The 21,665-nt window shown below is 38.3% G+C and overlaps 2 protein-coding genes across 2 annotated transcripts in view; one reads left to right on the plus strand and one right to left on the minus strand.

The window, feature by feature from the left end:
• The window catches only part of GALNT7 (polypeptide N-acetylgalactosaminyltransferase 7), a 235,924-nt gene extending 234,231 nt beyond the window's left edge, over positions 1–1,693 (plus strand). Inside the window, exon 12 of the mRNA XM_007950342.2 lies at positions 1,556–1,693. Coding sequence (XP_007948533.1) covers positions 1,556–1,693 — 138 coding nt within the window. The remainder of the gene's footprint in view (positions 1–1,555) is intronic.
• Positions 1,694–13,654: 11,961 nt separating this feature from the next.
• On the minus strand, positions 13,655–15,226 carry HMGB2 (high mobility group box 2). Its single transcript, XM_007950343.2, has 4 exons — positions 15,077–15,226; positions 14,650–14,795; positions 14,397–14,571; positions 13,655–13,816 (listed from the first exon to the last, which is right to left on the minus strand). The coding sequence occupies exons 1-4, from the start codon at positions 15,224–15,226 to the stop codon at positions 13,655–13,657; spliced, it is 633 nt and encodes a 210-aa protein (XP_007948534.1).
• Positions 15,227–21,665: the final 6,439 nt, after the last annotated feature.

Consider the following 21,665-nt stretch of genomic DNA (forward strand, 5'->3'; position numbering starts at 1 on the left):
ACCAGCAGTCAGAGAGAGTTCTGCCTCTAGGAAGCCTCCTTTTGAGCCCAGCAGGGTGGTCAAACTAGCCAATCATAGCATCAGAACTCTAAGCACCTGAGAAAGAGTGGGCACCTCCCAGAACATTGTATTGTGCCACGCCCAACAGAAATAACGCAGGTGGGCAACTTTAGCAATCAGGATCTCCTCAGTTGCTAATAGCAATTCCCACCTTGGAGTTTAAAAAGATTTATGGGTAGAAAAGCCACACTAAGTAATTTACTACACCACACCCATGTATGCTTTTATAACATCATGCATTGCTCATTTGGAAAATATTGGCTCACTGAGCTATGTGGATCTTTGAAATATTGACACATTTCATTACACAATAGCAAAAAAAAAAATCATATGACAACTGGTCTCATCAGAAAAGTCTTTAACTCACCATAGGTAAAATTCATGGTGATAGATAACAAGTTTTCCAAAACTCCAGTTTTTACTTGAAAACTCAATTTTGTTAATGGCTTTCATGTATTATTTTTTTTTTCTTGGAGTGACAGGCTTACTTCATTTTTTATAAAATCTGCTAAGTACCCAAGTTTGAATAACCATGATTTGTCTGTAAGTTGTTATTTCAAGGCAAAATGGTATCCCATGAAAAAAGTAGCCAGTTCACCTCACAACTGAATCCTACAAGTGCTTTTTCTCTTGATAACCATTGTTGTTCATTATGCAGAAGTGCTTTTCATATACTTCCCATTTCATTTCATAGACTAGGATTTTCAAAATTATACTCCAGCGTCAAGATTTAATAAAATCAATAAGCCTTACAAAGCTTTATCAAGGGCATTCTTATGTGAAACTGGCATTTTCTGTTTTTCACTATGTGGCAGTGAAAAATATGAGTATTAGCACAATTTGGTACACTGCCTTAATTCATGCTAGGGCCCCAGCAATTTAACCCACCATTGCTTTTGCACAATTAGTATAAATGTCAATACAGTGGAAAAATAAAAAATAAATAAGGCAAATAAGGTCTTTGTGATATTGTGAAAATAATTTTGACTCCTGTAAGGATCTTGGATAACCAGAGGTCCAAGGACCACACTTTGACAGCCACTGAGCTAGCTATACGGAAGAAACCTCCAACAGATGATGAGGGCTAAACAAAGGCATCTGCAGTGAGGATGAGAAGGGGTATGTACCAAGGATGTTGTATAGACTCATCAGTCCTCAATAATTGATGGAATATGAATGAATTAAGCAAAGTGTAGAGTGAAATACCTCTATCCTGAGAACTAGGAAGTATCATTAGCCAAGCTAAGAACTAGAGAAGTAGTTTAGAGGCCAAGATAATTAATTTGCATTTGTATACATTGAATTTGAGGCATCAGCAATACATTATGACTTAACAATAAAAGCAATTGGAAGACTAACAACTGAGGAGTTAAAATCTGAAGTATGGTTGGTATAACCCTATCCAATTTGCTTAAAAATTGTCTTCAGACTTCTAGTATCAGTGTTATCAAAAGAATCCACATTTAAATCTTCTTTTTCCTTACATGTTTTCCAGAACCTGCACAGGTTTACTCACATCCCTTCAGGAAAGTGTTTAGATCGCTCAGAGGTTCTACATCAAGTGTTCATCTCCAAATGTGATTCCAATAAAACGACTCAAAAGTGGGAAATGAATAACATCCATACTATTTAGGAAAAAAAAAAGAAAACAATAACCTACCTGCTGACACATAAATTTATACAGGACTGAAAAACGCCTGAAAACTGCTGCAACTATTATTAATCCTGTACAGATCCAAACCTGGAACCTCCAGATCAGTTTGAAGGACATTGATAAACTGTGATTTTACAATAACATTATCATCTGCAGTTACTGTTTACAAAACTGCTTTTACCTTAAACTTTGTAGATGTTTACATCTTTTTTGTTTTGTCTTGTTTTAAGATGATACTGTTATTTGTGCATTTAGCTCTGTTTTATTTGGACAGAGTTAAAACCATTGTTGTCTTCTTTGGGATTACACTCAGGGGTCTGAAAGGCAGTTTGATTTTTTTTTTTTTTTTAAACACACTTGAAAAAGGTTGGAGTAACCAGAATTTCATATATAACTTTGGTGATTATCAACCTGTTGTATCTTTATTTAATTTTACATCTTTAAGAAGCACTGCCACAGGTTATTAGCCAAGGTGGCCTTCCTTCACAGTCATGCTGCTTTTTTGAAAGGTGAATTTCAACACATTTAGTGCCTCTTTCATTTCTCAGTATATATTTCAAGAGCTTTTGATGAAATTTATAGGATGGTTACAATGGACCTGTCACATGTATGAGGAATAATTTTACTACTCAGAAATGAATTTATGTGCTACCGTTTGCTATGAAGTTGAATATTGTATTGCTTGAAAAAGAAATGACAACATGGAGCATCCCAAGGCTATTCACAGGGTTTGAAGATTGTGGTGCATTAACTCCCTCGCCTCCTGGCATTACCAACACTTCCTTAGGTAATGCCTAAGATAGCAAAGGGGTATTCCAACATGGAGAAAAGTTGTCCACTGAAATTTGGGATTTACTTTTCCCCAGTACCTGTTATTTTAGAAAACTATAAATTAATAGTTTTGAAATTGAAAGGTGGGTAATAAAATACAAAGAAATACCACCATAAACATGTCACAAGTTCATTCTGACCTAGGTAAGAATGTCCAAGTCCTTGTTAGATCAAGTCTTACAAAACTCCTGTTTTAACCTAAGCAATCTATGAAGTCACAAGTGAATTTATGTTTCATTTGTATCTTCATCCAAATGAAATTCCCTGCATTTTTTTTTTAAAGGCTATTTAAGAGTACAGTTCATTAACAAATAAGAATCACACTTTCTGTTAGATTGGGTGTTAATTCCCTAGTGTTTAATTTGTTGTTTTTAGGAAGTGTATTTTTATTAGTAGTTTTTCAATGAAGAGATTTGTTTTGAGTTAAACATTTGTCAAGACAGTACCTACTTTAAGAGAACCAAATACTGCAAACAGTCAATTTATATTTTAATTTCTACATAGTCTTTTATTATCACAAAGATTAAAAATGACTAATGTATTTAAATGCTAAAAAAAAAATCACAAAATGAAATGGGGAAAGGCAAGTAAATTAAACATTTTTGATCTTGTAACCATAATACTACAATGAAAGGAATTCACAAAGTACTGACAGAGGAAAATATTTTTAATTAAAGTTTAAAAGAGAAAAGAAAACACCATACATTTGTTTAAAATAAACGCCTACAAGTTTCTTTCTTGTAAGCTTAGCTCTTAAATTTGGAGAGTCAAACTTAGCTTTGAACATCCTAAACAAAAGTTTCATTTATAATTTTGAATTGTCAACTTGTATTTTGCTACTAATCTGTGATCAACCATTTTAACTTTCATTCATTTCTAGGGATGTTTAAAAGGAATACATTTATATGCTTATATAATTGCATAATAAATCAACTATAAAAAAAAAACTAAGAGAGAATTGGTACTTTGATTACTGTGTGTTTGCAAATAGACTCCATTTTCCATGTTGAATAGATTCTAACCTTGTTAACTATGCATAGGCCTGAGAAAGGTGGCACATAAACTGTGCATGTAAATTTTTAAAAAGTATTTTGTGCAATTCATTAAAAGTCTATATATTGAAAATCAGAAAATTTACCAAACACAAAAAACATCAGAAGCTGCTGCCATAATGACTATTTTCTACTGTAGGCTGCTTTGAAAATAATAATTCCCATATCCTTGCTTTGTAAGTTGATGATATCACTATGCATTTCTACACATTTTATAAATTTGATTTATGCAGATTTTGATACACTGTATGTTTCTGTAGAAATTGTATAAACAAAATTTTATTAGGGATAAATTTTGAGAAGCTTATGTATATCTAATTTGGGGTTGCTTTTTAGGTAAGAAAAAATAAAATACTGTATTTTAATCAATGGGGTTTTTCAATACTTGTAATCATTTCTAAATCTAAACATTGCACATTTGGAGGGATTTACTTGATATTATTGTTAACAAGATATACTAATGTAATAGGTAAAATAATATAAACCAAAGTTATAAGTTGTGTATGTGTTTGAGTGTTTGTTAGAATTCTGTTACATGTGTTTTGAGCTCACTCACTTACCTGTAGAAAGGACATTTAGAAATTTATTTTTGCTTCTGGTTGTCTATGAATAATTCTAGCAACAATCTTTGTTAATCATCTTTTCTAACTATATAATCACAAGCAAGAATTTACATAAGTCAGAATTCTTTACAACCTGACCGATCAAGTGGATGGAGAGAAGTGAAGGGTGGTATACCAAAATGTAGTTAGAAATAGACCGTAGGACCTTTTAGTACCACACACCACATCTCATGAGAAGCTCTGGCTAATAGGTTCAACTGGCTGTGTTGATTTGAGAAACCACATTTTCTCTTAGATATTACCATTTCTGGGAACTCTGGTGGCACAGTGGTTAAAGCATTTGGCTAATCAAAAGATCAGCAGTTCTAACCCACCAGCTGCCACATGGGAGAAAGATGAGGCAGCCTGCTTATGCAAGGATATACAGCCTTGGAAACCCTACAGGGCAGTTCTACTCTGTCCTATAGGGTCTCTATGAGTCTCAGTCAACTCGATGGCAGTGGGTGTTACCGTGTCTTCCAATTCTCAGCTGCTGTAGATAGGCTAATAAACTTGAAAATGTGACATAGCATCAGATGAGTAAATGGGGCTCACTAATTCCTTAAGGCTACAGTCTCTACAAGAATCTTGGAATACACGTCATTGCTGGACAAAATACTGGGGAAAATAATCCACATACAATTCAGTCCACAGCTTGATACCTATTAGGCCAACAGTATGGGTAAGTGAAAATTTAATCCATGTGAAAGCATTTTAAAAGGTAATGAATGCTATAAAAAAATGTATATTATTCCTTAGACTCAATCTGTTGCAAGAAAATAGACAAAAGTCAGAAAGAATGGTTCTTGGCCATCACTATCTTGGAATTAGAGATTTAAAAAAGGACTTTCTCTAAATTAGATTCAGTAACTGCTTTGAAATTCTGATTTTTAAGATCTTGAAATGTCTATAAGTTTGGAAGATTTTATTTTTCTGAGTGAACAAGATCTGGGGCCCTATCAGAGTCGAAGTAGGATGTAGGCCCCTTCAGTTTCATGAAAGAATGATGTCACAATATGCTAATCTGAATGGTAATATAGTATGATGGATCCTGAAGTCTGATTGCCTGGATTCAAATCTCTGTTCTACTATAAATAACCTATCTGACCTTAGACAAGTTATTTCACCTCTATGGCTCAGTTTCCTCATTTTTAAAATGGGGAAAATAATAGTATTCATAAGGTTGTTACTAGGATTAGATAAGTTAACACACTAAAGTGTTTAGAACATGGCACAAAGGGTAATAAAAATGTTAGCTATTATCTGGTTTCAAAGTCTTAAAATCTGTCTTTAATAAGAAGTAAAATTGATAGGTCTGATATTTTGCTCATATCAAAAGTCAAAAAGTGTAAGAATTTCACTTAAAGATCATTAAAGGGATATAATATCTTAGATATTCTTTAAAATGCACTTAGTTCTATCCAGAGGTTAAAATACACCACTGACATGCACCTATCATATATTAGAGATCATTATCCCCACTTTACAAGTGAAGAAATAAAGTTCAGAAATTAAATAAGGGGAAGGGATGGACTGTTTCACTGCTTCATACAATTCATTCACAATAAATAAATTCCAACTTTATTAAGCAATAAATGCCCAAAACAAAACTAAAACTTTGAGTAGAAAGTAAGAGATGAATAGATTCCCTCTTCTGGCTATAAAGCCAGGGCACTTCTCCTGTCCTAAACACCTATAAAACTAGACAAATGCATGGACAATTGTTTTCAGAGATTAGGTAATAAGCAAAGCAGACTGGTTTTTTGATAGCAGGGAAACACACAAGGTGAGCCCCAGGTTCACCACTTGTCTGGTGGGGGAATGGTGTAGGGAAGTTGAAACCAGAATGGTGATATTGCTGAGCAGAGGCAGAGAGAGGGATTTGGGGCCGCTGAGTCAGCTGAAATTTACAGGGCAGATTACTGGAGGGGAGTCCACTTGAATACGAGATCTGTACAGAAATTTTTTACAGGACCACTATTTATAACAGCAAAAAACATGGAAATAGCCTAAATGCCAATAAGAGAAGGGACAAACTGTATAATCACACAAAGGAATGTTACAAAATAATGAAGACAAATAGCTACAAACAAGTTAAAACTGTGAAAAAGATAATTTCTGAAAGACTTCATTCAGCAAAACTTTTATATAAATTTCAAAACAACTATATTTTAAATCACACATATGTGATAGAGAGTTTAGGTAACTTGCTCAAATTCGCAAATCTAGTAGTGGGATCAAGAATTTATAATCGACTCCAAAGCTCTATATTCCCAAGCCTCTGTGGTAGGAATTTTCATTTGGTGCTAGGAGAACCTTACCTGAAAAAAACAAACGTGTTTCTCATGTAACTTAATTTTCCTCTCTACCTTATCAAAAATCTCAAGTCAATCTGATATGGTATCATAGCAACTATATTAATTCATACATAATGGTAGGTATACTTTTAGCTAACATTGAGCATTTATTATTCTTGTCACTAGGACAGTGTCTTAAATATGTTCTCATTTTAATCTTTAAAAAAAAAAATTCTGAGCACACACTCTCAACACATATTTACAGGATGGGCACTTACTCTTTACAGGTGAGATAACAGGTTGAGAGGTTAAATGATTTACCTGTTGTTACCAAAAATAGTAACAAAATCCAACTCAAACTCTTGATTCCCAAATTACCTCATCATCTAATTTTTTATAATCTTGCTTTTCCCTCTGTTTGTATTTTAATGTGTTTTTTATATAAGCCATCTCATTTTATTAGGAAAATGTAGAGAATCAAAGAACACATAAATGTGAATTGCTTATAGTGTCTGTCCCTTACCTGCCCTAAGACAGTCCATGGACTGCTATATCTTCCTGAAGAACACTGCACCACATGATCATTTCCAGTTCTAAAATTTCATGCTACATATTGTTTAAGAAGGCTATTCTTTCCTTTCAATGTGACAGTCTAATTGTGCTGAGTCACTACTCTATTGGTGTGGTTAACTCCTGAGATGAGACTCAGTAAAAGTCTATCCTGTAAGTCATGAAGAACAAAGGCCCAGGAGCACAATGAAGTTCCACTAAAACTTCAAAAACGTTTACCTTTACTGTAAGAAGTTAAATGAGCTTCCAATCAGGGCAAAAATGGTCACTTAGGCAACTATAGAAACAATACTTAGCTGGAAAAAAGTTTTATATATACACACACACATACATACATATACATATATGTATATATATATAGTAAGGCTGCTTTTATCACCTGAATTCAGCAGGGAAAGTGTGTTGTATGCTTAAAACCTGAGAATCATGTAAATAGGTCTAAGAATATTATAAAGACATACTGAATAGATATACTAATGTTACAGAGATCCGTATGTCTTACAAGTTCTCATCTTATACCTTAAAGGCTGTCTTGTTCACTTTTCCCTAGGTAGTGGCCATCACTAAACAGACTTGAACTTAAAGTTATCAACAAGCCTTAAGTAAACATTATCAATCATTTTACTTAGCTATATTGTTTAATTATAAAAGTGGAAAACTGGGCAGAATCTTGCATATAGATTCTTTGATCCCCAAATTTGGATTCGTTGCCAATTATTTTAAAACAATATACCACATTTAAAATAAATAAATAAAAATCTAGATTTCTAGCTCCACTTGAAAATTTAGAGATTTAGGAATCCTAGTTGACATTTTGACTCAGCAGCAGCTAATAAATAGTAGCTGTCCCCTTTATCTTGGGCATTGATTAATTCAACAGATACATAACTCAAATATTTATGAAACACCTACTGTATATTTCTACCACTAGGGATACTAACCAAACCAAACTCACTTCCACTGAGTCGATTCCATCTCACAGAGACCCCACACTGGGTTTCCAAGGCTGTAAATCTGCAGAAGCAGATTGCCTCATCTTTCTTCTGCAGAGCAGCTGGAGAATTTGAACTACCAAACTTTTGGTTACCAGCTAAATGCCTTAACACTACACCACCAGAGCTCCCTGGGATACTAACCAGTCGCCGTCAATTCCAACTTGTGGCAATCCCATGTATGTCTGAGAATTGTGCTTTATAGGGTTTCAGTGGATGATTTTTCAGTAGATTACCAGGCCTTTCTTCAGAGGTGCCTCTGGGTAGATTCAAACCTCTTTTAAAAAATTGTTTTAGGTGGAAGTTTGCAGAGCAAAATTGTTTTCCATTCAACAATCCATACACATTGTTTTGTGATATTTACTGCAATCCCCACACTGTAACAGCATTCTTTCCACTTCTGCCCCACACCTACCCTCTTCCCTTTTTTCCCATCCCCTCTCACCTTCCTAGCTTTATCCCTGGGCAAATACTGTCCTCTTGATCTCACTGACTGCTGTAATAAGTGCACACCTTCCTGATATTACTATTCACCTTATAGGTCTGTTGCCTGGGCTGCCAGTTGAGTCATAGGGGTTAAGTTCAGTTCCTAGCTTCAAGTGTTTAAGGGATTCGAGGGGTCCACCAGTCCTCATCAGACTAGTAAGCCTGGTCTTTTATCAGAGTTTTTGTCCACATCCCCCCCCCCCCCAACACACACACACACACTCTATCTAGAACTTATGATTGTGATCCCTTTCACAGCAGTCAGCAATGGTAGCCAGGCACCATTTAGTTCTTCTGATGTCAGTCATGGAGGCTGGCGTTCACAGGTTCCATTAGTCCTTTGTACTAATTATGTCCTGTATCTTTAATTTTCTTCATTCCTTGATTTGGACAGAGACCAACAGCTGCACCTGAGATGGCCTCTCACAACTTTTTAAACCCCAAGTCACTGCTCACCAAAGTAGGTGGCAGAATTTTGTGGACTATTATGCCAATTGATCTGTGTCCCCCGAGACTATGGTCCTGAGCCTCCATACCTAGTGATGCATTCTCTGAAGGTGTTTGCTTGGTTATGATTCACATTTTCATAATTTTGTTCCCCTATGTTCTACTATATTCATGGGCATTACCTGCAGCACTTATAAGTATCTATGTAGATAGCCTCTGTCAAACCTATATAATCATGGTTGAGTTCCCATTCCTGTTCAGCTATTGTGCATCCACTCCTAAATTATTACTATTATTGCAGGATTGTGTAATCCTATTCACATTTGTTCCATTTAATTCTTGTGCTCCTTCCTATTGCAAACTTTTCAGTGCATCAATCATTTGCACCACCCAGGGACTCCACTAGGGGTACAGCCCTCAGCACTTCCTTTCTTGTTGTACCTCACTCACTTCAACATACTCAACCCTTTTCTGTCTAGCTTTTATTTTACAGGTCTTTGTCTTTCCTACTGTCAATGTCATACTTTCCTGTAAATCAGAAAGTATATTATATAAAGGTACAAACTGTCATTTTTAGAAGGCTGAATCTTACACAGAATTAAATGCTTTGGAAAACATTTTTACTGGCATGTGGAGTACATTGTTGTTATGTGCCATTGAGTCGGACCCAACTCATAGCGACCCCTCCTTGGGTTGCCAAGGCAGTATCACTACGAAGTGGATTACCCAACCTTATTTCCAAGGAGTGGCTGGTAGGTTTGAACCGCCAGCCTTCTGGTTAGCAGTCAAGTGCCTTAGGCACTATACTACTAGAGCTCCTTATATTTGTACTAAGACATGCTAATTATTTCCTATTTAAAAAGCAAAATACTTACAAGGCATAGTTATCCATTGAGCAAATGAGTGGTCTGAAAAGTAAGGAACTTTAAACTCACTCACTGCCAGAGTCGCCTCCTTGGGTTTCTGAGGCGTTATCTCTATGGCAGTAGAGATTGCCCAACCTGCCTTCCGAGGAGCAGCTGGTGTGTTTGAACCACCAGCCTTCTGGTTAGCAGTCATATGCCTTAAGCACTATGCCACCAGAGCTCCCGTAAGGGACTTTAGGTTCTCCTAATCCAGCACCCACTATTTATATGACACAAAGCAGTGGTTCACATCTGGAAATAAATTTTGAGCCCCTGTGTGGTGGCATAAGCTCTGGTAGCATAGTCCCTAATGCACTTGACTGCTAACCAGAAGGCTGGCAGTTCAAATCCACCAGCCACTCCTGGGAAGAAAGGTTGGGCAATCTACTTCTATAGTGATACTCCCTGGGGAACCCAAGGAGGGGTCCCAATGAGTGGGGTCCGACGCATGGTAACAATGTGGTGGCATAGTGCCTAAGGCATCTGACTGCTAATCAGAAGGCTGGCGGTTCAAACCCACCAACCACTCCTTGGAAGGAAGGTTGGGCAATCTACCTCCATACAGATATCGCCTCAGAAACCCAAGGAGGGGTCACTGAGATGAATGGGCCTCTACGGCAGTGAATTTGGTTTTCAGTTTATCATTCCTTAAGGAACTCTAGTGATACTGTGGTTAAAGCAGTAAAGTGGGCAGGTAACTAAAAAGTCAGTGGTTCAAATCCACCAGGTGCTCTGAAGGCAGTCTGCCTCTGTAAAAATTTACAGCCTTGGAAACTCTGAGGCAACTCTACTCTGCCCAATAGCATTGCTGAGTCAGAATCAACTTGATGGCAGTGGGTTTGGATCTCACTCCTTGCACAAAAGTAAATTCCAGAAGGACCAAAGATTTTTTTTTTAAGGCAGTAAGAAATCAAGATAATTACACTTTTATATTTTGAGTGAAGACCTCCCAAAGCCATGAAAAGAATTGTTAATTTTCACATAAAAATAATAAAACTTCTATATGAAAAAAGCATCATTAACAAAAAAGACAACAGAAAATTTAACAGGTAGTCAAGAACCATTTTTCTTAACACATAATGCTCCCACAAAGTACTACTAAAAGGACTAATAAAGAGTCATAAGAAAATGAAAATAACTGTTAAACATGCTAAATCCTATAACAGGAGAAATAATTTTTTGACATAGCAAAGACTAAAATGTTTCAGTGAGTATTGTGTTGATGCAGTGAGGAAATAGGCCCTATAAAACACTGTTGCTATGAAATATGTATTAGTACAATTTCAATTGAGAGCCAATTCTGGTAGACTTAACACGTAAAGTTTAAGAGCAATTTCTGGTATTTAGCATTAGGTGTTTGGTAGCTGTTATACTCAGAACAATCTGTAAAACAATAAAAGCAAGGTGTTACCTACTTGTGTACTTTAAGTGTGAATAAACACCAAAAACCAAACTCACTGCCATGGTGTCAGATCCAACTCATAGCAACCCCTCCTTGGGTTTGAGCCAGTATCACTACAGTAGAATGCCCGACCTTCCTTCTGAGGAGTGGTGGGTTTGAACCACCAGCCTTATGGTTAGTAGTTGAATACCTTAGGCACTATGCCACCAGAGCTCTTTTAAAAATGTGATAAGCACATGTATGATTTATTCTTTTGAAAAATAAATTACTGCATTATTGGAGTTGCCTCATTAAGAGAACAAGATGACTAAGAAACAAAATTAATTATCCAGTATATATCCTTTCCATAATCAACTTAACAACTAATTATGTGTCACAGTCTGTGACTCAAACCCATTGAGCTGTGCTGCAGGCCTATCTGCTTCAATAAAGGCTACAGCCAAGGAAACCTTATTGGAGCAGGCAATGGCTTTCATTTTACAATCCTTGTAAATTTTGTACATTTATATTAAAACACATTAACCCCAATTTCTTCACCTAACACCTGGAAACACTGAAAAAGTAATTCTGATTTTATAATCAGTGAAAAACCCACATCTAAACGTGTAGTCACTGGGATGAGAAAAAGTCATCAGAGATTTGTAACTGAGAGTAACCTTGCTCTGGCAATTTAATATTTCACGTCCATTCAATTTAGTGACACTTTGGTTATTAGTATTTCCTGTTAAAATAAAATAAGCCCTACTAAATATCATAAATATGGCACAAGAGAAACCAAATTCCCTATAGTTAGGAGCAAGAATTCTGATTTCTGTATTAAAACTTAGTAGATAACAAAGATTGTTGAGTTTAATTATAAAACGATCAATAAGGCTTCTTTTGTAAGGATTTACCAAACAGATGGTCAACTTTCATGTATTAACTTGAAAATAATTTTCTAAATTCAAATATAAGCAACTGCTTCCTCAAATGTGCATTTCTAAAATAGCCTTTCCCTTAAAAACTGTAGTAGAATTAAGTCCAATTAGTCATACTATCACCTGTCTCAAATGTTTTCTTAGCCTATACCTTCCCAAACTTCTAAGGCTTCCACCAAACTGATTGTAAAAAGATATAGGCAGTCTCCAGATTACAGAACACTGGACTCATGGACAACTCCTACTTACTCTCTTCAACGTTACATAAATTTGCCCTCACTTTGAAATGATGGAAGCAATCCCTTCTCTTGTTATGTGCCGTTGAGTCATTTCCGACTCACAGCAACCCCTCCTTGGGTTTCCCAGGCACTATCACTACGTTAAGTTCATTGCCCAACCTTCCTTCTGAGGAGTGGCTGGTGGATTTGAACTGCCAACCTTCCAGTTAGCAGTCAAGCGCCTTAGCAATATGCCACCAGAGTCCTTCCTTAGTCTAGTCTGCACTTGGAGCTTTCCAATCACCGAAAATGCTTCAAGCCTTTTCAGGCACTAATTTAAGACTAAAAAACTATATTCACCTGTTTCAACTCACCTGAAAATTCAACTTGAAGACACACTTTGAAAGGGTATCTTGTTCGTAACCTATCTTAAAATTCACTGACATTCTACCTTGAAGTAGTTCAAGTTACTAACAAAAAAAATTTAACATTTTTATTACTACTACTCTACTTCAAATTAAAGAAAATTTCCAAAATAAAGTACAATTTAAAGAAATTCTGAGGAGTTAGCTATTAATTGAATGGAAACATTAAGGACAAAACTTAACTCATTCTGAAAAACTTCATGACTTAATTTTTAAAGCTCATTAAATTCCAGATCTGATTTTTAAAAACTTTGTAAATTTGAATTATGAGCATGATTTACTTTCTATTAACCATCCAAAACATTTTACACAAAATAACTGTCTCAGAATGATTCCAAAAGAAACACAAAAAAGGTTAACATGGTTCCAAACCATAAAAATTTTTTAAAGTGAAATATAACATTAAGACAGACCATAGAAATAATATACACAATTTTATTAAAAAAAAAAAAAAAAAACAACATCCTAAAAACCCCCAAATTTACTATTGATACTAATTCCTAGGAGTTCGCTGTGCTACCTTACAGAAGTCATGAAATTAAAGAAACCATTAAATATTTAGAAACATTCAACATCAGAAGCTTTAAAGTCTAACTGTATGTAGTAGCCCCTCAAAAAGCTACAACCTGCATTTGGAAAAAAAAAGTATTTTCTCTACCAAGATTCTTATCAGCTATACAAAAATCTGTACAGTTTTTATACTGAAGCTAATATTGAGCTGCACTTGAATTCACATTCTTAGCTAACAATTGCCTGAGCACACACGCATACTCCACACACATTACAGGACAGCCACTTATTCTTCATCCTCATCCTCTTCCTCATCATCTTCATCTTCTTCTTCCTCCTCCTCCTCCTCCTCATCTTCTGGTTCATTCTTCTTCTTTGAGCCTGTTGGCCTGCCAGGACCCTTCTTTCCTGCTTCACTTTTGCCCTTGGCACGATATGCAGCAATATCCTGAAATATTGTCCAAAAAAACAAACAAAAAAAAGCATCCGGTGTCATTTCTCAACTATGAAAACCACTTAGTTTTAAACAACCTAAGAGTATTGACCAATAATTCTGGTGACTGTCTAACTCAGTTTTGTGAGCATTTGTTCCCCCCTTGACATTTTTTAAAGTTTATGAGGTAAAATGAAGCTGCATTAGATCAGTGTCCATATTTTCACTACCAATATCCATTTTCCTCACACAGTTCCCCTCTAACTGCATTTTGAACAGATACCAGTACATAAATAAAATATACGGCCCTCCATTTTCTGAACTTAAAAAAAAAAAAATCTAGAAAGCCACAAATCAGATTCTATATGCAGTTTACCAGTTCTGCAACACTGGTTTCAGTCCAAAGAAGTAAGGCTTCAATTACCTTGTGCTGTTTAAGTATTTAATTTTCACTAGGCTTTTAAAAACATAGCTGGCAACCACTGATAACAAAATTACTTAAGTGTCCCAACTCTCTTCTACAACTTACAAGTATTATTTATAAATACGTACCTAAACTGTAACCTCAGCTTTAGAAAATAAAATAATAAGGTACCTTTTCATATTTCTCCTTTAGCTTGGCTGCTTTCTGTTCATATGGTTGTTTATCTTTGGCTGATTGTTCAGACCACATTTCACCCAATTTTTTTGCAGTATCTCCAATGGATAGGCCTGGATGTTCGCTTTTGATCTTTGGGCGATGTTCAGAGCAAAACAGGAAGAAGGCAGATCTGAAAAGGAACAACAAAGTTAATAAACTAAATGGAAAAAGCCAACTGGCAATTTAGTTGATTTTAAAACAAACTTACGGTGGCCTCTTAGGGGCATTGGGATCTTTTTTCTTTCCTTTCTTGTCACCTTTGGGAGGAACATAATTTTTCATCTCCCTGTCATAACGAGCTTTGTCACTCTTTGCCATATCTTCAAATTTCGACTTTTCCTTTGCAGACATGGTCTATAGGCAGTAGAAATAGATGTTAAAAGTAACACAAGAAATTGTTACCAACACACACCAAAAAAAAAGATCTAATATGTGATTGACGGGCTACATTTTTCTCAGTTAACAGCATTGTTTTCATAATCTTAATAAATAAATGAAAACCTAACGTTCTCTGGGTAAATCCCTGTTATTTGAGTGGAGTCTTGAGGGCAGGAGAGTTGAAATACAAGTTATTTGCCAGGGCCCGGGCAGAACACACCTGAAAACTCTTAGCTCTGTGGGAATTTCTGCCTCACCTTCCATCTCTCCGAACACTTCTTGGAGAACTCGGCAAAATTGACGGAAGAGTCTGGGTGTTTCTTCTTGTGCTCTTCCCGGCAGGTCTGCACGAAGAAGGCATACGAGGACATTTTGCCCCGCGGCTTGTTGGGGTCTCCTTTGCCCATCTCGACCGACAGCGTCTGGCTGGAGAAGAAAGCGGGAGGATCGGCAACGAGCCCGCAGCTGCAAGCGGGCGTGGCGGGGCCCGGCTTCCCGCCCAAACCCGCTCCCGCCTCCCCGCCCCCCGGGCCGCCAGCGCAGGCACCCCCCAGCTCGCTGCCGCCGCGCCCTCACCTCCCCGGCACCGACCAGAACGGCCCCGGCAGCCCCCCTGCTCGCGCGTGATCAGCAAGTTTCTCAGGAGGCCAGAGACGCCACCGCTGCCCGCCCTTCACCGGGCCCAGGGCTGAGGAAGGGAACGCCGCGGGCGCCCTAAACACCCTTTCCCTGACAGAAATGTCCTCCAGCTTCCACGCCGCGAGCCCCTCTCAAAGTTGTCGCCTCACAACCGACACTCAAAAAACTACTAGAACCGGGCCCAGGCGAGCTCCTTGCCCTCCCGCCTGCCCCAGTTGCCAGCCCTCCACAGCCCCGGCCCTCACTGGCCCGCACCCTAGATTCCTCTCGCTGGGTCGAACCCCGAGAACCACTGCGCCGACTCCAGGGATAGGGTCATAGGGAAGGGAAAACGAGGGCCTACGAAACCGAAGAGATAGCAGGGATTCTTGCCTGGTGCGAGTCAAAGAGCTTTGCCTCAGAGTCGCTTCCTTCCAAGGGCTCCGGCGTGAACTGGTTTATCGCTAACGCAACCCTCAGCCTCTTGTTTTGCAGAGTTCTCCGCGCCACGGCAACTTGACGAGTCCGGCCACAGGCCACACCTCCAGCTCTCTGATTGGTTCTTGTGATTATTCAAACCCTGAAAGTCCCCGCCTCCTCGCCATAGCAGCTTTCGATTGGTCAGTATCTCGCCAGGCCCGTCCCTCCAACTACAGCCTAGCAGGTTCGGTGGGTCGCCCATGTCGTTAACTCCCAGACCCGTTAGAACCGGTCAGGGGAGGAATGTACTGCTCGATTCTGATTGGCGGCGGGAAAAGGGTTTGAAAAATGGCGGGCCTGATGCTGACTGGCTAGGGAAGGAGACTGGGGGAGTGGTTGGCCCGAAAGGGAAAGCCCCGCGAGATTTAAAAATAAAAGGTCCGAAGACTGGGGGTTGTTCTAAAAGGGGTGAGTGACGGCAGCTCGGTGTACTGACGCTAAAGTAACAGAAGTAGACTGCTGTTCTGCCCCTCCCCCAGACTCTAGTCAGGTCCTGTCTGTCTTCCGCCCCAGTAGGCCCCGCAGCGCTGTCTCCTGGGAGCTGTAGTCACTCTGCCCTGTGGCCCAGTACCTCCTAGAGAAAAATAAATGGAGAGTGAGATTGAGTTTGCCCTGTGGACAGATTGCCCAGTTCAGCCGGTTGTCACAGGCTAATGTAGAGCTCCAGGAAGACGAAATGTGGCGGGGAACCTGTGAAGTGTCGCAGGAGGGCCGCTATTCCCGCCTCTCGTAGGGTGTTACGAACTCTTACCGCCGGTGGAGTTTTCCTCCGAACTCTCGCTCCCTCATTACCCTCTTTGTCTCGACTGTCAAATACTGAGGTAAACAAGGGCTCCTGAGGGGCGGGAGCGGGCCGTGTCTCCCTCTGGCTCCGCCCGGATTCCAGAGTCCTGGCGGCCCGGCGGGGACTGCCTGTGGGGACAGCGCCTCAGAAGATGTCGGACCCCTGGCGGCTGCCTCACCTGTGACTCAGCGGTCACATTGATGTTCACTTCTCGTCCTTCTTAATTTGATAGTTCATATTTCTTTTTTCAGTATCAAAGATCTCTTTGAGAATCCGATAAAAAGCAATGTATCCTCCCCCATATATTCGCCAAAGGATGCATATAGCAACATTTCAGACTCCTCCAAACCCATATTAAAATCTTCTGTTTTGCGTCTAGTGAGTGTGCACCAAAGCTTTCCTTTAGATAAGACTTGACATCTTAATATGCTATTTCTGTGTTGTATTTAATTTTGAAGGTGAGTTTGGTTTTTGTTTTGGACCCATGTGTTGTACTGACAGATGGTTCCAACTGTCTCAGTTTCTCTGTAAATCTGCTGGCATTTGTTAGCCTGTGCCCTCCTATTTGTTATATGTGTGGTGGTGGTGGTTATGTGCCAGGAGTTGATTCCAACTCATAGCGACCCTGTAGGACAGAGTAGAACTACACCATAGCAGATCACCAGGTCTTTCCTCCCACAGCGCCACTGATGGATTAAGACTGCCAGTCTTTCCATGAAGAGCCAAGCACTTAACCATTGCTCCACCAAGCCTCCTTATATGTGGTAATCGTGCTCATGTAGTATATAAAAATACAACAGCTATTTATCTAAATTTACTAATGAAATTTAAGTTATTAAAAACGTGTTTTCTTGGGCTTAAGGGCCCCAGAATTGTATGACTCATAATCCTTGGTTTATAACATTTGTATTTTTGCATGAAGCTTCTATACCTGCAAAGCTACAGTTACAGCATGAAGATATGCTATGAAAATAGTACATAAAAATCTAAACTGAAAGAAATAATTCATATGACATTACTCAAATAGAAATAGATTATTAATACATTGTACATTTTAAGTTTATTTTAAAATTGTATACTCCTTTTAATATATATATATTTTTTTAGTTGTGGAAAAAAAATAAGTTGTATTAAAAATTGGCCATTTATTCAGCTGTTTATTGAATATTCCAAGCTTTGAGCTTAGCAGCAGAAATATAAGGTTAAAAAGTCATGATCTGTGCTCTCAGGAAACGTATAGACTATTAAAAAAAATTAGACAAAAATAGGAAATGCCAGTAAAATACAATAATTATTAGTATTGTACAACAGTAAGAGCACAAGAGAACCACCTAAGACTGTCTGAGACAGTAGGAAAAGCCTTCTATGAAGGTGGCATTTGTGTTGAGTTGGCAATGTCAAGCAGAGATAAAAACAGCAAGGTAAAGGCAGAAAGGGCTTTGAGGAATCCTGGATCATTTCGGGGTCAACTAGAAGTTCAGCATTACAAGAGCTGAATGGGTGAGCAAGGATGATGTTGAAACAGCAGTCACTTTACAAAGGAATTTAGTCTTTACCCTGTAGGCAAAAGAACCCTGAAGAATGTGGAGAGTGAGATAATTTCATTCTCATGTTAGATGATGGTACCTATGCCATACTATAAGCTATGGTCAAGGCTAAAAAGTTAGAAATCTATTCATTGTATTCATTCCTTTCTACAGTTGCAAAATTATAGGGAGAGTATGGTAATAGATGTGAAAAGTTTATATATGTACACATATGTATGTATACAGTGAAAACTGTGAGAGTCAGAACTTCACTACCTTGTTTTTCTAGGTCTCGCAAGTTTTCCACCTGTGACAAGGTACAGTCTTACCACTTTTTTATCACTTTTTAGTGGAAAATATTTGAATTTCCTTCTCTGACAGATTTCTGCCTTATACAGGTTCCAACTTTCACAGGTGGCACAAGTGGTTAAGTGCTGGGCTGCTAACTGAAAGGTCAGTTGTTCAAACCCACCAGTGGCTCTGTGAGGAAAAAGACCTGGTGATCTGCTCTAAAAGATTATAGCCCAGGAAACCCTGTGGGGCAGCTTGGCTCTGTTCTATAGAGTTGCTCTGAATGGGAATCAACTCCAGGGCACACCAACATATATATGTATACACGCCAATTGCCACTGAATCAATTCTGACTCATAGTGACGCCACGTGTATAACAGTAGAACTGTGGTCCATAGGGTTTTCAGAAGTAGGTTTTCAGGCCTTTGTTCTATGGTGTCTCTGAGTAGGCTTCAACCACCAGCTTTTTTATTTATGTCACTATAATGCAAATAATGTATTTATTCACATCCCAAATCAGAGCTACTACCTGAATTCTACATTCCAACACTTCTGTTTTCTAAGAGTCATGCATGATTCTTAGATATTTTTCCTTTCTATTTTCTCTATTAACTGCACTAGCTATTGGTTTGATTTGGTGAGCTATTTTATCAGAAAAATTTTTAATCCTTTCCCAAATATTGATGCCTAGGATGAAAGGAAAGGCAAAGGATTCTATAAAAGGCAAATTGAGAGTAGATGCTAGGCTGACAAAGTAGCTTACTTAATGTTGTTGTTGTTGTTAGTGCTGTCCAGTTGGACCCGACTCCTAGTGACCCCTCCTTGGGTCTCCGAGGCAGAATCGCTATGGAAGTAGATTGCCCCATCTTCCTTCCGAGGAGCGGCTGGTAGGTTTGAACCACCAGCCTCCTGGTTAGCAGTCAAGTGCCTTAGGCACTACACTACCAGAGCTCCTACCTACTTAATAGGAGAAAGGTTTTCATTTCTCTTAGTCTACGTTTTGTTCAGTTGCAAATGATGGAAACCACAAATGTTAAATATGCAAATGCCAAGGGCCTGGTATACTTGAATTCTAAAAGAATTCTGTTCAGTCATTTTAATACAGAAAGAAAGAAGCTGTGCCATGAATCCGAGTCCTAGGAGCCATGTATTGCCAACTCTTAAAAACTCTAACTGCCGTTGAGTCAGTTTAACTCATAGCAACCCCTTCTTGGGTTTATGAGGTGGTGTCTCTACAGAAGTAGATTGCCCAATCTTCTTTCCAAGGAGTGGCTGGTGGGCTTGAACTGCCAGCCTTCTAGTTAGCAGTCAAATGCCTTAGGCACTACGCCACCAGACTCTGATGATTAGTCCAAATGCTCTAATGTTACATATAGTGCTGGTACTGCTGTTTTTGTTAGGTGCCATCGAGTTGAACTTGATTTAGAGACCCTGTAAAACAGAGTAGAACAGCCTCATAGAGTTTTCTAGGCCATGATCTTTATGGAAGCAGATTGCCAGGTCTTTCTCCATAGGAGCCACTGGATAGATTTAGACCTTTCTGTTATTAGCCAAGTACTTAGTCATTGTATCACCAGGGCTCCTTAGTGGTAGTGCTAAGGAGGGCAATTAGAATTTCCTTTCTTTAGTCCATCACAATAGAGCAAAGGGAAACAAATTTCTATATTTAATCTGCTTTTTACCATCACTGCCAATACTTTACTCTCATGCCAGTACTTCTTGACCTACAAGTGCCATTGAGAAGTATCAGCCAAGTGAGAAATGAAGTTTAATTGAGTTCTGTATGGTAGATGGTTACACAACAACCCCTTTTTCTGTAAAAATTAGATCCAGAATCTGGTAGCACAAAAAAATCTTTTCCCAAATGTAATTCTGAAGAGATGGATTAAATGCACATTAAAAACAAGGTTCACTGTACTCCGAATTACTTAGCATACCATTGTAACTTTATCAGAAAATAAAAATTTCCCATAAAGAGATAATGCTAAAAGTCTTTATTCGTTGTGTTTCTAATCTTACTATGTTCTACATGGGAAGATAAGATTGTATTTATAAAACTCAGCTTTAAAGCCAACTTTTTCAGGAACGCGTCGATTCATATATTCTAAAATTAACTCCTCAAATATATTTTTATTAAATGATGTGTCTTTCTACAAAATAATAAAGAGGAAAATGTTTATGTTCTTCACCAAAAAAAAAGTATAAATAAAAGGCTAGCAAGAACTTGTGATTTTGAACAGTTTACTTAACATTTCCAGGCCTTTGATTGACAAACTAAGTTTTGGGGGACAATCACTAAGGTACCATTCAGCTCTCAAATTGTATAATTCTATAATTCCATTAATCTATGATCATTATGTAAAAAAATTTAAAATTTTGACTTTTGCAATTGTTACGCAGTCAGGAAATTATAATTAAATTTTTAAAAGGTAAATAACTTGGATCCTATGAAATCCTCTAAGCGTATCAATTAGCTTAGAGTCTAGTTACTTCAAAACAGTATTTGATGAAGTAAGTTGATAGCTGTCCAAATGTAATTAAATATGTGGACCAAACTTTAGATTACACAATAATTGCTTGGACATGTTATTCTTGCGACCCCTTCTTGGGTTTCTGAGGCAGTATCACTACAGAAATAGATTGCCCAGTCTTCCTTCCGAGGAGTGGCTGGTGGATTTGAACTGCCAGCCTTCTGTTAGCAGTCAAATACCTTAGGCACTACACCACCAGAGCTCCCATATATGATCACTGTTGTTGTTGTTATGTGCCGTCGAGTCAGCCCTGACTCTTAGCGACCCCTCCTTGGGTTTCCGAGGCAGTATCACTACGGAAGTAGGATTGCCCAACTTTCCTTCTGAGGAGTGGCTGGTGGGTTTGAACCGCCAGCCTTCTGGTTAGCAGTCAAGTGCCTTAGCCACTATGCTACCAGAGCTCCCATATGATCACTAGGGTTTTTAATTCCCTATCTGATACTCTGGTAGCATAGGGCCCAGAAGAAACACAGGCTTTTGTGTAGAGTATTAGGGAGCTCTGGTAGCATAGTGCCTCTTCTTTTCTTGTCTTTTTAGTGATCTCTTGCTTTCTTCATGGTTAATGTTCTTGATATCTTCCCATAATTCATCTGGCTTTCGGTCGTTGGTGTTCAAT

The sequence above is a fragment of the Orycteropus afer genome, unplaced genomic scaffold (assembly GCF_000298275.1).
Source record: "Orycteropus afer afer isolate SDZICR_OR568_19922 unplaced genomic scaffold, OryAfe1.0 scaffold00268, whole genome shotgun sequence".
In the NCBI taxonomy this organism is placed as follows: Eukaryota; Metazoa; Chordata; class Mammalia; order Tubulidentata; family Orycteropodidae; genus Orycteropus; species Orycteropus afer.

Bases quoted from the DNA above. Each gene is read 5' to 3' on its own strand.
- HMGB2 (XM_007950343.2), bottom strand. From the start codon at position 15,226: ATGGGCAAAGGAGACCCCAACAAGCCGCGGGGCAAAATGTCCTCGTAT. The intron at 14,572-14,649 runs GTAAGTTTGTTT...GTTCCTTTTCAG, and splicing joins AATGCCCCTAAGAGGCCACC to ATCTGCCTTCTTCCTGTTTT. The intron at 13,817-14,396 runs GTACCTTATTAT...ACAATATTTCAG, and splicing joins TAAAGGAGAAATATGAAAAG to GATATTGCTGCATATCGTGC.